Source organism: Lycorma delicatula, chromosome 1 (assembly GCF_047948215.1).
Source record: "Lycorma delicatula isolate Av1 chromosome 1, ASM4794821v1, whole genome shotgun sequence".
Taxonomy (NCBI): Eukaryota; Metazoa; Arthropoda; class Insecta; order Hemiptera; family Fulgoridae; genus Lycorma; species Lycorma delicatula.
This window is the reverse complement of record NC_134455.1, coordinates 336,366,128-336,385,139: the sequence shown is the minus strand read 5'-3', so window position 1 is coordinate 336,385,139 and position 19,012 is coordinate 336,366,128. Positions and strand designations below refer to the sequence as shown.

The following is a 19,012-nucleotide window of genomic DNA, read 5'->3' as shown; positions in this document are numbered from 1 at the left end:
GTGACTTATAAAATACACAATTTTTCCAATCTTCTTTGGTCCAATAAGCATGTGCTTTGACCCACAAGAGCACTTTTTAGACATTGCTGGTGTTAAAAGCTGCTTTTTAACTGGCCGATGACCTTTTCTTCATCCAGCTGCAAGAAGTTGGCGTCTAACAGTTGTCATGGGTAAATCTAGAATTAGCAGCCAGTGGAACAGTCCACTGGCTGCTAATTCTAGATCTAAGTCAACAGCAGACAATTTTGTATCAGTTCACTTTTACTCACTAATAACCAATCCTGTGCTGGAGTAGTTCTTCTTTCATGGCCTCATTTGCCTTTCCTTTAATGTGAAAAGGAATCAGTTTCTTTTAATTGTTTTAAAGTAGTATTCACTGTCCCTAGACCAACACTACACTTAGAAGCTATTTATTGTTGTGTCATACTGGTATGCTCAGAAAGATAAACAATTTTTGATTCTTGAATTTATTTCCATTATTATATATTCAAGATACATGGAATAAAAAATATGACTGTAATAAAGAGCTAAATAAACTTTCACAAAATAATATTTAAAACATGAAAATTGTTAAATAACCAAAGAACAATACCTCACATTACACAGACAAGAGTGGGTGTGGTCAAGCAGTATAACCACAACATGGAAAAAACAAAAAATTCCCTAGGTTCATATTAATTTGCAGGCTACTGTATATGTATTTAAAACAGCTAAAACTTAATATCAATTGTATTTTATTAACACTTTTAAGTCTAATTGTTTTAAGATGGTTTTATAAATCAGGTTTACTTTTTTACTGGTTTTTGAAAAATTCCTACATTACACTATTACTATTCCTTCATACAAGTGTATTTTTTGAAAAATAAAACCTTGAAACTTATTCAAACTAATTATGTAACACCTTATACAACTTACTACAATAAACAATGATAATTTTCAAAAAAGAACCTATTTTTAGATTTTGAAAATTATTTATATACTAAAAGTACAATCATAAAAAAGCTATTACATAACTAGTAAAAACATGAAAATACTACTACTAAATACTACTAGATAGCAATAACATAAATGGTAATTTAGGTATGGTAGTCAACAAAACATGTATGGTAGTCAATAAAACAATAAGGAAAGCCCAATCCAAAGCCACACTCTTCACATCAAGATCTTGACTACCTCCTCCTTTTTTTCCCACACTCCTTCAGTCCTTTATCAGAGCCAACCTTGCAGTATCTTGTTGCATTTATTTTATTTGTCGTAGGAGGTACATATGTACCTCCTACGAAGCCTGGAAGCTTCAAAGCGACAGCTTTAAAAAAATTTTTCAAATTTTTTTGTTGGTCTTTTCTTTGTATATATATTATATATACCCATTTATGACAGCCATAGTGAACATATGAAAAAAAGTTTCTTCCACCATGTTATTGGTTTCCACTGGAAGGAGTAGTAGGTGTTTAATTGATAAGTCCTGTTTACCAAACTTATTTAAATTGTAGTTAGTGTAAAATCAGGTTTGACTACCTCGACTAGTCCACATCTAGCTCTCACTTGTAGAGGGGAAGTCATTGCTCTTGTTGCACTGACAACTTTCGTGCAAGTAAGTGTGCCTTGCACATAACAAAACTTCACCTTCTTTCAATTTTTCATTTTTGAAGGACTTTTATAGAAATGGTTCATAAGCATACAGAATCCTTACCAAAGTAATCACTGCACAGTCTCAAAGATCCTTTGTAAAGTATTGTGTTTGTTACCCACAGCTTCCATGTATACATCACAGTTTACATGTAACAGCAACATCACCACCACACTGTTGCTATAATGCACTATACATCCAGTATTATTTCACAACTATTGGACTTATTTTTTATATAGACCCAAAAACCTACTCAAGCTCTAAAAGGGCAAATGGCTTCATCTACTGTAAGATTCACACATTGTTTGAAACTTTTACTACATTTCTGTACAAAAAAAAGTTGTAAAAAGGACAAATCTTATAAATTGAATCGGTCGCATCTTCATCCCACTTTACGTAACCCGCATTGGCATTCAAACAAGCATGTATAGCAACACCTTGAACCTATCACAAGATAGCAGCCTTTATTAGTAACATGTTGTCGGAAATATGTCGGTGGTCGTCCAGTAGTCATTGAATAGTGGAAATTTGATTAAACACAGAAAGATGGAAAAAACATAAATTTCACTTAATTTGAGTGTTCTACCATTGCCACACTGATGTCCTCTTCAATTAACCTTGCCTTCTCATAGCAGCAATCCAGGTAGCTCAATATCTATCTGTTTCTTTATTTTCTCATCATATCTGAATCATGAAATACTGAAAAACAATCAAATTTGGAGCAGTTGTCATCCAATGGTACAGAAATTAAGAGTTTGTTTCAAAAACCAAGTTTTCAGGTATCTGACCAGTCACTGCCTGCTTCAGTTGAAGTAGGCCTATTCCTTCCTTGCACTCACAATTGAAATTCTTGCATTACTTCTTAAACACAAAAAAAACAAGCAAAAAAGCAATAGTATCTGGAAACTAACATATAAGTAGTTGACAAGATGAAAAACATAGAAGAAACTGTTATGAATGTGTAAACTGAATATTTACTTACCAAAATCTTCACTGAATTCATTTTCTCTTGGTATAACAGTATCATTTGCATCATTGTTGTCAATTTCTAACCCCAAATCTTACATAAAATTATGTAGTATACAATGGGAAACATCCATTGTAAAGTAAATACCAACACAGAATGTGAAAATATGTCATAAAGAGACTGAATAAAGAATATGGCTAATGGTTAGCAGCTATCAAACATGAACAAAAACATTGTTATGTCGAAATGTCAATAAAATCCTTAAAAATGGAATGAATCTGAAACCCAGTGCTACCAGTGGATACAGCACAAATTAAGCTTTTTAATGAGATAGACAGACACACAGGAAACATATGACATATGGAGAAACAAATGTAGAGCGATGCAGAGTGAAGCTTGCATATTGCACGAACGCCATCTAGCAAATTAAAACACTGTGCCCGTATCAAATAACAGTATCATAATTGTCCTCAAAGTATTAATTATCAAGATCAATACTTATAATAAATAATAACCACAAAATAATTAACTGAATAGAATTTATAAATTAAGACATATTTTGATACTTGAGATTTGATTTTTTTTTATTAACAGATATAATTTACAGGAATAAATAACTTACATCAAATTTATAGATTGTAGCGACTGATCATGATCTAATTTGAAATATACATACATAAACTGTTCTAAAATAAAAAAAAGACATGTAGAATAGCCTCTTAAGAGCCTGAATTTTTTTAATAGAACAAACTTAATAAACTGTTCTGTCCTTCAAGTAATTATTTTCAGTTTGAAAATAAATCACTAAGAAATTGAAATTGATATTTCTCCAACATGAGATATTTTTGTAATTTCATTTTTTATATGCCTCAGTACGTTTGGAATGGACTATTTTCAATGATCAATCATTTTACCATTATATCAAAACAATCAGAAAATAATAAATTCAGAAATTTAACAGATAGCTTATTTAACAACGTAGATAAAAAAATTCCAATAAATATATTTTTAACACATCATTATTATTATTATTAACAATAATAACAATAATTTAATTAAAAAAATATTGCTGTTAATTCAAAACATAACTTTAAAAAGCACACCCAAACAAATATAAAAGAAATTATAAAATCATAATAAATATTTTATAAGTCCAATAGAAAAATCTGGTTTTATATTGATTATAACTGCAGGTAGGTGGAGTCAGGGTTCAAGGAGGCAGTGGGGTTCAACTCTATACATGATACAAACTCAGCTGCCACAGAGCAGTGGAGCGCTGCACTGTGTTTTTGCCATATATTAGTTTATTAAAGGAATGATTCAATGCAATCTAAATGTATTTAATGTCAGATGTTGTGGAAGAGTACCTATTAGGATACTGCAGGTAGGAAACTTTAAGCTACCAGTTTTGCACTGTAAAGGAAATTGCCTGGAGGAGTAAACACAGTCTACATACCAAAAAATATTGAAGCTGCTGGAGAGGCAATAGGGAAGAACAGCCTCTGTTATTCAGTAGCAAGATGTATTAGTTGCTTTGCATATTTAAAATTGAAGTATATAAATTCTGCATTTAGATCTGAACTTTCATCCACACAATATGGCGATAAAGCCAGGTGGTTGTGAAAAAAGTAAAATCTCTGTTAATGCTGACCTTTAAAGTTTAGATATGACAACACGGTTGTGCTCAACTGACAAAGCACATTTTAACTTGTTTGGTTATGTAAACAAAGAATCTTTTTATATTGATGACTAAATAGTAACTGCTTAAACAAACTGTTCACTTTGAACAAGTTACTTGTGTGATCAATTTTGGTGCAATCTGTCCAAATTTTTTTTAAGAATTTGGACATGTAGTAACTTAATTTTCAGTGTTATACCTTACATGTTGCATGACTTCCTCTCACCAGTTCATTGCATTTAACCCAAGATAAATTTGTTTCCAACAAGATGGAGCAAATGCCAATATATATATATATTTATGGGCTTTGATGGAGATTATCAAAGAAGTGGTCTATGAGCACATAATTTCTCTGCACAGAAACAAACCAAGACTGGTTTTGTCAACCTGATTTTTCACTATGTGAATATTTTCTATACGGATTACCTCAAAGGAAGGGTTTGCATAAACAAGCTGTATAATAAATGTAATTAATGAACGTTACTCTTAGGAAAATTCAGTAATTCCATGAGATATGGTTCAGCCTATGTGAACTTCACTGATAGACTTGAAAGAATGCTTGTGCAAAAGTGGTCAACATTTTGATGTCATATTAAAACTTAATTTTTTAGATTTAGTTTATTTCATTAGACATAATAAATAGCATCTATCACTGAAAGTAAAAAAAAGTTTTGTTTTATCAAGTTACAACTTTGTATTATCATTTCAGAAACAACTATGTTTCCCTACCAAACCTTACTGTGTATTTTATTTAGAGGGTTCCCCCAAAACTTTTAAAGTGATTTTCCGATTATTCTCTGAATTTTCCCTTGACTCTAAACCATGATATAGATGAAGTTTAACATCTTTCCAAAAACATTCAAAATAGCTCATAATATGATTTTTCAACTTGGAAATTAAAAAATTGGGAATATTTTCCAATATCATCAAGACAAAATATATCTCAATATAATGAAGAAATAGATTTCATAGTAAAGTATTTTAATCTTATTCACAAACATAACTGGGGATGGAGAATACAAGTCTTAAAATATTTCTCAGTAAAAATGTTATTAATTTTTTTTTTTAGTTTTTCTGGGTGAAAAACGCTTTTGTATTATCATTGCCTGAACACGATATATTTGCCGTAATAAAAAAAAGATATATCACATTATATAGCTAAATTAAAATAAAAAAATTACCATCTGCTTTACAGCAAATGGCATGAGTAGCTGAAACATACTACAGTAATTTTAATACCTGAATACAAATGGACAGTCCTAAGAAATCGTAAAACATAAGATAGCAGCAACATTTCATTATACGCTAAAATAGTTTGCATGTTAGCCCCTCAATAATACTTGCGACGCATGTCTCATAACAGACACAATCCAAAAGAATGTGGTTCACTGTTAGTTGGCAGTCACATCGAGCACAAAGGGGTGCATCTGTTTGCATCATCAGATATCCATGAGCGAGCCTAGTGGAGCCCTATTCGTAAACGACAGATAACCTCCTTTCAACAGTTATTTCTGCATGAGGAGCTCCAAGGTGAAATAGTGTTCTTAACTAGACAAAGTTTATTGTTTATGGTATTCTCCAATTCACTTTGCCATTCATCATGAACTTCTCTCTTGAGGAAACACACAAGATCGTTAGAAGCAACAAGATTGGTAAAAGTAGGCTGAAAACAAGTCTCTTTTGCCACACTATCTGCATGCTCATTGCCTGAAGTTCCTATATGACTGGGGATCCAGCAGAAGTTCACTGTTATATTATGTCTAGTCACTTGCAAAATGATGCTGAATTTCACAGACAACAGGGTGCCTGGAGTACAAGTCATTAATCACCTGCAAGGCACTCATGGAATCTCAGCAAACAAGAACATGTCAATATTTTGGGCTAATTATATGTAAAGCCTTATTAATGGCATACAGTTCTGCAATTAAAATACTGGTTATGCTAGGAAGACCAAACATGTATGTTCTGTTGCCAACCACAAAGCCACAACCAACAAAATTAATGTTTCTAGAGCCATCCATACAAACTGTAACATCAGGATTCATGCTATTTATAATATTTGTTTTGTAAGATAACCAGATTTTTGTTCTGTTCATTATACTGACAAAGATCAAAGCAGTAATTAACGAAAGAAGACTGCCAAGGAGGTTAATAACATGGGGTAACAGTACGGACTGGAGGTAATTGTATGTTTAGATCTGAGCTCTGTGATGCCTAGAGGAGCAGTAGATCTCAGTTGTTCCTGGTATCGATTAACATGTTGGTTCTAGAATACCATATCAAAGGTTGGATGAGTTGGTTGCATTTTAATGCAAGCCACATAGGAGCATATCATTTGCTTCCATGTTACAAAGAAATGGCTCATCACGGTCCACCAGCAGACTTACCACGGGGCTTGAGCGAAAAGCACCAGTGGCAAGATGGAGGAATGAATAATGGACTGCATTGAGTATCTTTAGAGCAGTGGCCTGCGTTGATGAATAAGTCATGCAGCCGTAGTTTAATCGGGAACAGACTAGAGCTTGGTAGAAGAGTAACATGGATATATGATCGGCCCGCCAACAGGTATTAGATGGAAACTTTAGCATGTCTAACATTTTTATGTTTTTAGATGTTTTACCTTCAACTCCTTCAAATGTGTTACCCACATTAGTTGTTGGTCTAACCAGATTTCTACAAATCTAATCTGCATGCATGACTCAACTGGTTCACCATGTAAATACAGTTGAGGGTCAACATGTTCCCTCAACCAGGAAAAGCAAATGCACTTTGTTTTTTCCAGGAAAATCATGAAAACACAAATGACTTCTAATAAATTAAATGTCTTCTTTGACTATACTTAGCCATCTTTTAAAACTTGGTATTATTTTATCGGTATTCTTTAAATAGACAACTTTTTGAAGTTTGCAATTCTAGAGTTTTATTCATTAGGTTCAATGCAGAGAACTAGTACTTTAGAGTAGGCATGAGGTCTAGTCATGTTAAAAAGTACGTCTACTTCAATGAACATCTTTCCAATTAAGAACCTGCTTCATTTAGTGAAGTGGCAAAACTTGTTGAAACATTTTTATGGCAATCATCAATGCAAAGAAGAAGTTTTGTTAAAGTTGAGTATTCTTACCAGAAAAAGTAAAAGAAACTATTGTGACAAAAATCATAACAATGCAATTCCCAAAGAAGTCAACATTCTGTTTTATCAGTTGGATTCCCTGGTAACAATATAGAAGTTTCGAAGGTAGAAAATTTCCACCCATTTAAGTCACACACACTACATAACTTAAAAAAAGATGACCCTGATTGCTGCATGAGTACATGCATTTGATTTTCATCAACTGGATAATTAATATGCTTAACTAAGAATAAGTTTTGTACAAAGGTGAAGCTAATTTTTATGAGCTGGAAGCAAAAAAAAAAATTAATTGGCTGCTAGTTACAAAACAATTTGCAGTGGATGATCTACATTAAACAGCAAGGAATATCTACAAAGATGATGTTTTGATATGGATTATGGAAAGCATAAATTTTGGGATTTTTCTTCAAAAGTTAATATAGATTCTGAATCATATTTGACAATTTTAGGGAACCAGTCAATGACTGCATTTGAACAACTGTAGTTAAGATGGTAGCTGATGGTAAACTATCCAAGACAGTGTATCAGAATGATAGTATACTATAGAAGTGAAAATGTGATTCAATACAAATTTGCTCAACTGGATTGGATCCTGCAGCAGTGTAGATTGGGCTACCCACTTACCAGATCAAGCTCACTTATTTTATTTTTGGCAACTTGAAAGCAAAGGTATATTTAATGTAAATAACATGTGTATGTGTGTGTATATATGTGTGCGCACGCACGCACAGTCATTTCAACTGAATTGAAGAAATATTTGTTTTAATACAGACCGATAATATAGTCCTCAAGAACTGAGCTCGTAAAAATCTTCATTTCACACACACTGTTATTTATGCTTTTAAATTAAAAATTAATGATACATGAAATCTACATTTCTAAAATTTGCAGTTACATAAAGCAATCATGTACTAAACAGAGAAACAACTTACTCCAAGTAATCCTGACTTTTTACTTATATCTTCCCACATAGCTTCTATGACTGTATTCCTAAGAAATCTTCCTTCATCAGCCTCAGCCATCAACCTTACTAACGCCATCCATACATGTAGCTCCATCACAAGAAACCATGAGTGAAACGTGTCTGGTAGACTGAATTCTATAGCACAATTAAATAAAATCAAATTTAGAGATTTGAAGTTGGTGAAAAAACCGTATTTATGATGTATAGTAATGTACCTGCAGCTTCTTATCTCCAGCATTCTTGATCAGTAAGCGGCTAGTTCATAGTAGTAGCCACTTTCTAGTACACTGTAAGTTTCTTTAGTTCCTTCTTGGCCTATGTATGATTGAAAATAGTATATTATTTTGTAATGAATTAACTCCATATTATTTTAATAAAATTATTGTGATGAGGCTTTTGTCTGGGATTTCTGGATGAAAGAATAAAATCCTATCACCCTGCCATTGAGATTGGCTAATCTGAGTGATTGGTTAATTGAAATCATTTGATATGAAGAAGAATTGATATAACTTCCAACTCTATGAATATCAGAGTAAAGATCAAAAAAAATCTTAAGAGAATCAGTAATACGGAATTCTAAGCATAAAATTTAACAGATAAGTATCTGCCGATCAAGATATGAATGATAAAATGAAATCAAATTTTTAAGCCAATTCATTTAATGAAGTTTAGAGTTTACAAGGGATTGACCAATTAAGTTTCTAAATTAGAATTAACCACATAAAGAAAGCTGATGATAAAAAATGATCTTTTATAAAGAAATGGAAAACATAGAGAACATACACATATTCTTTTGACAAAATATATACTGGAGTATATATCTCCCTTTTTTTGTTCAATATATGCCTAAATAAATTTTTCTCATTGATGAATATCTCATCATCACCTTATCTGACGAAAAATGCCCTTGAAAAAATAATTCGTTCTGCATTCTGTCAGGTTTAATTCTGTTTTTTGACAAATTATTTTAATGTGCACGGATACCCTTAATTCCCTAGTTTGTTGTGATTGCATAGAGAAGCGCTAGTGTATGTATTTTGTTTTATATTGTTTCTTTCAGGTGTTTCCAGCCTAAGCCTAAAGCCTTCCATACTTGTTTACAATAAATGAAAGTTCAGTTATTGATGCGCACATCCATTTTATTTTTTAGTGGAGCATGTATTATTACTTATTTATGTGTTTTTTTTTTTAATATTAAAACAACAATTTAATATATTTTTATTTCTTTACTTGTTGGAGTTCAGATTTGTGGGAGTGATAGTGGGATGAAACAGTAATAGTATATAACCTAATTAAATTTTTTAAATAAACCTTTATTTAATATTAGTGGTAGATTTATAAAATAACTTGTGCGTTATCTAATCGAAATGTTAGTAATAAAATGTCTTGTAAAAACTATTTTAATATACCTTCTTTCATCATTGTTTAGTAAGTAGAACATATTCTACTTTGTAATATGTAAATAAGGTGTTAAAATGAGTCAATTTCTTCTAATTAAACACAAAGAATATAAATATGAAAAAAATGGGCATAATGACAAAGGTTTTAGTGAAAATATATGGGCATAATAACAAGGTTCTCCATAAAAAATTGAACCATTAAGTGGCTAATAAATACATAAATATTTAATATGTAAAGCCTTGATTTAACATTTGTAGACAGATCTGGAAATGACTAAACAAAAACAGAATTAATGTAATCTACTTCGAAGCTGTCTTGTGAACACAAGTACTTATATTCTCAAAAAAATGTTAAGACATCAAAATTATAAAACATATAGCCAACATTTTTTCCAATATTAACAAGCATTTTTTTAATTTCACAATGACATAAATGTAAATAAAAAAACTTCTAGTGGAGATACGAGGCTCGATTGATAAATTTTGCACATGTATGTGTAGCATGGGAATGAAGAGATATTGGAATGAAATAAAACATGAATAAAAGTACCTTAGTTATAAAATGCAGTATTTATTTTTCAATATAACTTCCATTATATTGAAAAGTTTTTGCATTCCTCACTGAAAACTTCTGGCGGTCTTTCTCGGATCCAAGTGGCCATAGCTTTCTTCACCTCATCGTCGGTGGTGTAATGATTACCTGTGAGATCCTTCTTGTAATGAGGGAAGAAGTGGAAGTCGCATGGAGCCAAATCCAGAGAGTATGGCAAATGTGGAATAGCCTCAAATTTCAGCTTGCAGACAGCCACCAGAGTTTGAGCATTACCAATCATGCATAGTTTTAACAGAAACCCAATTGCTCAATAATATGGCCTACTCGTTCTTTAGATATGCCTAACTGAATAGTGATGCGTTGCTGGGTGATTTGCCAGTCACTATGTAGCAAATCGTTCACCTCATTTTGATGTTTCTCATCAGTTACAAAAACTGGTTGTACGCTAGAGGTGCATCCCCAATTGTTTACCAGCTTTACATTCACAAAATTTCAACACCCACCTATTCACAATACTCCTGTCAACAGTTTCACTACCATAAACCACTTTTAAACAATGAAAAATATTCGTAGGATTCATATTTTTGCTGTTAAAAATTCAATTACTGCACACTGTTTTAACAGAGTTGACATAATAGTGACTCCATTTTAACTGCTACTAAAAACAAACTGGTAAACGGACTTCAATGCATTATCGCAGATTTGTAGAGGGGGATTTTAGCAATCATGTGCTGCCATGCCCAAATTGACAGTAGCTTTTGTCTCCGTGTAGCACACTAGTGTGTATAATTTATCGGTCAAGCTGTGTATAAAATATAAAAAATGCATTATTTCAAAATAATTTCACTTTCCATCAATTGGTCTGAAACCTTTTTTATCTCTTTTGAATATAAAAAATCAACATCGGTTACTTAAGAAGAACCCTTAGTCTTTAATTAATTTTACAAAAAATTAAAAATAAAATAAAATATATATTGCTTTTCTATTCAGAAATATAAAAGATGCGATTAAAAAAATAGAAATCCAAGCAAAACTGCAGCTAACGTCAGTCTACAGATATTGTAAGAGAAAACTAAATTCATGTCCAACCAATATACAGAAAGTAACACATTACTTAGGAAATGTAAAAAGAGTAAAATAATCTAATTATCTAGGTGAAACAATAATGAACACTGGAATAGAGAAGTAAGCTATTAAACTTCAAATAGGTAAATTGAATAGGGCACAAATCCTTGGACAGAAATAACACAATAAAAAGTGCATCTCTAAAAATGCAAAACTGAGACACTACAATACAGTGACAAGTACAGAAGTACAGTTCGGAGCAGTACAGTCTCCCATAAAAACAAAGGACTAGTGGTGAACTTACAAAGAAGGAGAGAGTAATCCTAAGGAAGGTTCTAGGGGGAAAAAAGAAATGCGGTGACAAATGGGTTAAAATAAGTAATGAAAAGACCTATCAGCATCAATAACAACGGAAGTAAGAAAAAGAAGGCAAATGCTCTTTAGAGACCTTATAAAAATGGATGAAAATACTCACAAAAACAATCTTTAAAATAGTAAGTATTTGCCTTCTCTAAAGAAGGCAAATGCTCTTTAGAGACCTTATAAAAATGGATGAAAATACTCACAAAAACAATCTTTAAAATTATGTGCCAAAAAAGGTTTCCCACTCCCTGGTTAGAAGAAATCAGGAAAGATGTAACTGAACTTGAATTCTAAAAAATGGATGCACAACGAGGCTAAACAATAAAACAAAATTAATTTATTGGATAGAGCTCTACTAGAAAACAGAACAGATGTAGCATTAATAACAAAAAAAAAAAGAAACAGGTAGGTAATAATGACTATGATAATTATATATTAATTTATAGCAGAGTTCTGCAAAATGAAAGGGCTAAATTAGGAGTTGCAATAAAGGTTAATAAGAAGTGGAAAAGGTAAATACATTTCTATAAGTGGATAAATGACAGGATTATACTACTAAGATGCAGAATACAGAAAGGATATATATATTCTTTATATGTGTATATGCTTCAGAATAAGGGAAAACAGATGAAACAGAGTTATTTTATGATAAGCTGCAGGACACATTAACTAACGTAATAAAAAGGACTATATAATAATAGGAGATCTTAACGCACATGTAGGAAATATACCATTGGAAGGGATAGTTTGTTCAAATGGAGAAGGAAGTAAGAATCATATGCAAAACAGTTAAGGGATTTTGCAGGATTAAATAATATGAGAATAATGAATTCATACTTTAAGCACAAGAGAATCCATTAAATAACATGGACAGCTAGAGATCAAGAATCTGTAATAGCCTACTTAATTGCAAATCAGAAGCTGTCAGAACTGTTTAGAAACACAAGAGCTCTTAGAGGAGCTGAAGTAGGAACAGATCACTACCTTTTAAGAGCAGAGATTAATATCAGAGCACGTAGGGTTAAGACACAACAGAGGAAGAATATAGACTTAAAATACAAGATCCACCTCCTTGAAGAAAAGTCAGTGAAACTGATCTATAATAATATATTAGATATCCATAAAAATATAATTATATTAAGTTATGATATTAACAAAGAATGGAATAACATAAAGGGAATATTAAATAGAGCAATATATGAAGCCCTTGGATATCGGAAACAACTGGCAAAGAAAAAATTAATTTTTGGAATAAAGTGATACAAAAAGTCATTAAGAAGAAAAAAGAGGCTTATATGAAGTGGTTCATGACAAAAGATGAAGACCGAGAAGAATATAACAGATGAAGAAACATCACTAAGATTTTCTGGGAACAACAAAATAAAAAATGGGACTCTTTTATAACAAAACTAGGAAACATTCATGGATGAGACAAAACATAGCATATAAAGTAATGAAATGTCTAAATAGTGAGGAGAGGGATCTTGCGAAAGTAGAAGCGGTAGAACCAGGAAAATTCTTAGAACACTTTCAACAACTATGGATGATCAATGAACAGAATGAGCAGAAGCTGCTTCTAGTGACATGAAGCATAGATATTTACATTTATTAAGATATGTGCTGGGTAAGGAAGGTCGTCCCAGTTGAATAGAGAGTGGCTATCACTATACCCATCAAAAGGAAAAAAGAAGTGAATGTAGAAATCTATAAAGGGATAAGCCTGTTACCATTTATATTTCCATCTTGGGAATATAAAATATTACCAAGAATTATAACACAAAGACTTAGTAGAAATGATTGATTCTAAGAGAGGAACAAGCTGGTTTCAAAAAGGTAGAAATTGCACACATAATATTGAAGCAGCTGATAGAAAAACACCAGGAATTCAGGAGGGAAACACATATATTATATGTAAATTTAAAGAAAGCATTTGATAAAGTAATAAAAGAAAACTTATGGCAAATATTAAACAAGCAAGGAATTCCAAAACAACTTATAGGCATCATACAAGAAATGTATAGAGGCATACATATAACATTTCAGAGGAGGGAAATAATAGAATTAGGATAAATTTAGGAGTTCGAAAAGGCTGTAGTATGTCACCAATATTGTTTAACGTATACATAGGCGATCTTCTGCAGGAATGGATAGATGACATGCCAAATTGTACATATGAATTAAATTCTAAACAATTTGTTATATCCATGCTATTTGCAGATGATCCAGTAATTATTGCTAACTCCGAAGATCAACTACGGAAGGCCTTCTTTAAATTGAATAAAGTAGAAAAGAATATAGTCTCCTTAATTTGAATAAGTCCCTAAATTGAATATTTACTTTGTCTCCTTGAAAAATACTCTTTAAATTGAATTAAATCACCTCCTTCATTCGAAAATTTCAAGGATTGATATACATATTATTTCTTTGAAGAAAATGTATTCAATAAAGAATTTACATATTGCACACGATTTCCAAAGAAGCATAGATAGCAGTAAATTCACTTTAATAGTGTATATCGATCGTTAGTGTGGTCTGTGAATTTTACCTGGTACTGTACGCCTAATGTTAATCAACTCCCGACTTGTTTATTTTCATTGCCGGAGTTGTTGAAACTCTCTTCAGAAAAGAAGTTGTGTGTGAAATTATAGCAGATATTGAAGATGGCAGGAAAACCTGTATAACTATATTACAGGCTCTACGTTTCACTGACAAAGCATGGAGGTATGTCTGCCTAGAAACAATTGTTAATTGCACTTCAAACTTGTTAATTTTCATCTGGAAAAAATGAAGATGATCAAGATGAATTGTAGACCCTTTTTCAATTTCAGAAGATTGGATGGAGTATAATTTTTAAAAAACTTTAACATTAGTATGGATGAAATTCCATTTGACTTGTTCGCTCATTTTGATGATGATATTGTAATTAGTATCACTCCAGCTGATGATATCATTGGGTCTATGTCACATTCAACTATTGATAAGGATTCCGATGAAGAAGATGAAACAGAACAAGTAAAAATTACAAATACAGCAAAAGACATGAAATCAGCAATAAATTACCTTTGAACATTCTTTGAAAGTTCAAGATTGTTTCATTTTTTTTTTAATTTTTACATAATACTATACACACTTTGTCTTTTCTAACGTAATTTAGTACTGTAGTACATCATTGTAGATTAATATAAATTTTTAATAAATTATGAAATTTTTCTGTACAATTTTTGAGTTTCATTATTTTACTTCTCTAAATAGAAAACTCCCTAAATTGAAAAAAAAAAAAAAATATTAGACCCTTGAGATTCAAATTAGAGAGGTTTGACTGTAACATGAAAGTATCAACAGGAAAACAAAAGTAATGGTATTCTGTGGTAAAGATATCATTAGATCAAAGAACACACACAACAGGGAAATCATAGAATAAGTATGACAGGTAAATTATTTAGGATGTAAAGTCTCAGTCTGGGATGAATCAGATGTTCTAAATAAAAGTGAAAAATTTAATTACTATAATGGTACCATAAAAAGTTTTGAGAAATAAGGTGCAGAAAGAAACCATACTAAAATTCTATAAAACAACATCAGTCACAGCATTTCTCTACGGAACAGAAACCTGGCATCTACAAAACAAATGGAAAAAAGAATTCAGGCTACAGAAATGAGATTTTTAAGAAATAACACTTGGTACCATTTGTTGGATAGGAAAAGGAACATGACATCAGAAATTAATTAAATATCTATATAACCTTAATGAGAGAATCAAAATGCATAGAGTAAATTTGACAAACCATGTTGAAAGAATGACATAAGAGAAAATACTTAAGCTACTATAAAAGTATAAGCCAACAGGATGCAGAAATTTAGGATATCCAAGGAAAAGATGGAAGGATTAGCTTGTGTAATTCTAACAGGAGGAAACCCAAAACATGAGGAAGAAGAAGAAATTTGTAAATTGTAGAATTTTGAATAAAGTAAATATGAAATTTAAGAGGTTTTCAAGACCAATGAAAACTATTATGAAATTCAAAATGTCAAATTCCACATATTCTTAATAACAACAGGTTTTTGAGTTCTCTGAGAACTACTATGAAATCAGAATTATAAAATTCAAAATGGTGAATTCAATATGGCCTATTTGAATTTAAAAAAAGGATAAAAAATAGATGTTAATATAATTGACAGTTATTGAGATAGATAAAAATGATTAAACACAATTACAATTATAAAATTAAAAATAAGATATGGCTATTGTAAATTCAAAAATTTATATAACTTTAAAACAAACTAGTTTATAAAAGTATTTTTTAAATGGTATCATTTGAAAGTCAACAAAAATTATGCAAAACTTTTTGCAAAATTATGCAGAGTGGCAAATTTTTTTTATTTAATTTTTATTATTATTACGAGTATTACTAATATAGAACACAAATTAAAATTTCAAACAAAATGATTAAATCAATCTACCTAAAGTGGTATCTGAAAAACAACTGGCATAGTTACCAGGATAAGTCATGCCGACAGTTTAGCAGCTCATTTGGTGACTTTCTGTTTTTCCTATATGTATTTGTATTCACAAAAAGAATTTCAATATACTTTTCCTCAACAGTATTTTACAGTTTTATGCTCACTAATTGGATATTATAACATTAATTGGTTATTTAACATTTTCTCCAAAACACAATAAAATAGAAGCAGTTCAATAAAGGCATTGCTGCTACCTCACAGGTACATTTGTCATGACATGACACAGTTTCCTGGGTAACATTGCAATCTCTTGATGACTTACATTTTTAAGTCCATTAATATCCGGAAGAATCTGAGTGACGACTTGAGTTTTCAAATATCACCATTAAAAAAGTCTACTGCAGTAAGTTTTGGTGAGAACTGCTAAATGTATCAAACTGAGAGAAAAGTCATCCACCTGGAGAGTACAGCACATAGAGTGTTTTCATCGAGAGATGAGTCATATGAGCTGTTGCACCAGCACGTGAAACTATGCTCTCACTATATTCCAATTGCAATGTCTCAATTGAGGTAGGAAGGTTTCCTACAAGTGGTATTAATGTGTTCCTGTCACAAAGACATCATCATCACCCTTGAAAAGGTAGACCCAATAATAGAATATCACACATTGACCTTAGGACTGTCTAGTGGCTACTTCTGTTGTTAGCAAAGATTTATAGGTGCCCATATTGGCAATTCCATTTATTTACAGAGGCGCTGAGCAAGAATATTGCTTTGTTACTTATGATGAGGCACTTCTAGTAATCATCATATGTGTGATGCAACTGTACAGTCTGTTGGTAGCATCAGTCACACAATGCTTTGTATACATCAGTTAATTCCTGAATGATTTGCAGTTTGTAGAGATGAAAATGCAATTATAGTGTAAAATTTATTGTAAATTTCTGAGTGACAAATTCAAGCACTGGGAATACTGTGGCACTAATCAGTGAGGACTCCTCTCCAGAGCTGCTCTCACAAGCTTGATGTTTTCTGGTGACCAAATGATGTTTTGATGATCACAAGCTTTATCCTGTACACATCCAATCTCATGCCACTGATGCGTCCATTGACTGATTGTTTTTTCTGAAAGTGCAGCCAATATCATCGATCATAACCAGATGTCTAATAGAACTCAGACTGCATAGATTCATTTGACTTATTTAATTAATACAAACTGTTCCACATAAAGCATTTGCTGCTGCAAGGACCAACATTCCATTCTTCACTGAATCCAAGGCCACACGGAACCCAACCACTGCTAACAATGATCCTTCCCGCAATCCAAACAAGCAGAGTTACAAACTCAAAATAATGAAGTATACAGGAATTAAATAAGGTGATTTAAAAGGATGGTTGTTATATTCCTTTCCCAATATTTATGTATAAGTAATAATTCCATGTTTTAAATTACTTCACCTCCTCTATGAATCATGAGACCTTGCCGTTGGTGAGGGGGCTTGAGTGCTCAGGGATACAGAGTAGCTGGACCGAAGGTGCAACCATATCGGAGAGGTATCTGTTGAGAGCCAGACTAAGGAATGATTCCTGAAAGAGGGCAGCAGCTCTTTCAGTAGTTGTTAGGGGCGTGAGTCAGGACGACTTAAATGGCCGTATCAACATCACTCAGTCCTCTGAGTACTGCGCAGCTGAAAGCAATGGAAAACTACAGCTGCTTTTTTTTCCAAGAAAATGTGGCTCTCTGCATTTTCACATAGCAATAATGGAGGCGCCTTCCTTGGTAAAATATTCCGGAGGTAAAATAGTCCCCCCGTTCGGATCTCCGGGTGGGGACTACTAAGGAAGGGGTCACCAATAAATTAAAAAATAACATTCTACGAGTCGGAGCGTGGAATGTTAGAAGCTTGAAAAAGGTTGGTAGGCTAGAAAATTTAAAAAGGGAAATGGGTAGGACAAATGTGGATATAGTAGGAATTAGTGAGGTTCGGTGGGAAGAGGAAGGCGACTTTTGGTCAGGTGATTTTAGAGTAATTAACTCAGCGTCAAATAATGGGCAGGCAGGAGTAGGTTTCGTGATGAACAAGAAGATAGGGAGGAGAGTGGAGTATTTCAAAACGCATAGCGATAGAATGATTGTAATAAGGATAAAATCAAAACCAAAACCGACAACGATTGTTAACGTCTATATGCCTACAAGCGCCCATGATGATGATGAGGTAGAGTGTGTATACGAAAAGATTGATGGAGAAATTAAACACGTAAAAGGAGATGAAAATTTAATAATAGTTGGAATGCAAGCATTGGAAAAGGCAAGGAAGGAAATATAGAGGGTGAATACGGGCTGGGCAAAAGGAATGAAAGAGGGGACCGACTTATAGAATTTTGCACGAAGTATAATTTAGTAATTGCCAACACCCAATTTAAAAATCATAATAGAAGAATATACACTTGGAAAAAGCCAGGCGATACTGGAAGGTATCAGATAGATTATATCATGGTTAAGCAAAGATTTAGAAATCAACTCGTTGACTGCAAAACTTACCCTGGAGCAGACATTGATAGCGACCATAATTTGGTGATAATGAAATGTAGATTGGGGTTTAAAAACCTGAAGAAAAGGTGTCAGATGAATCGGTGGAATTTAGAGAAGCTTGAGGAAGAGGAGGTAAAGAAGATTTTTGAGGAGGACATCGCAAGAGGTCTGAGTAAAGATAAGGTAGAAAATGTAGAAGAAGAATGGGAAAATGTTAAAAAGGAAATTCTTAAATCAGCAGAAGCAAACTTAGGCGGAATAAAGAGAA

At 32.3% G+C, this 19,012-nt stretch overlaps 1 protein-coding gene across 1 annotated transcript in view; it reads right to left on the bottom strand.

The window, feature by feature from the left end:
• Uqcc1 (Ubiquinol-cytochrome c reductase complex assembly factor 1) overlaps positions 1 to 19,012 on the bottom strand; it is a 49,602-nt gene that overhangs the window by 14,148 nt on the left and 16,442 nt on the right. The window contains exon 4 of the mRNA XM_075382217.1: positions 8,338 to 8,504. Within this exon, the coding sequence (XP_075238332.1) occupies positions 8,338 to 8,504 (167 nt within the window). The remainder of the gene's footprint in view (positions 1 to 8,337; positions 8,505 to 19,012) is intronic.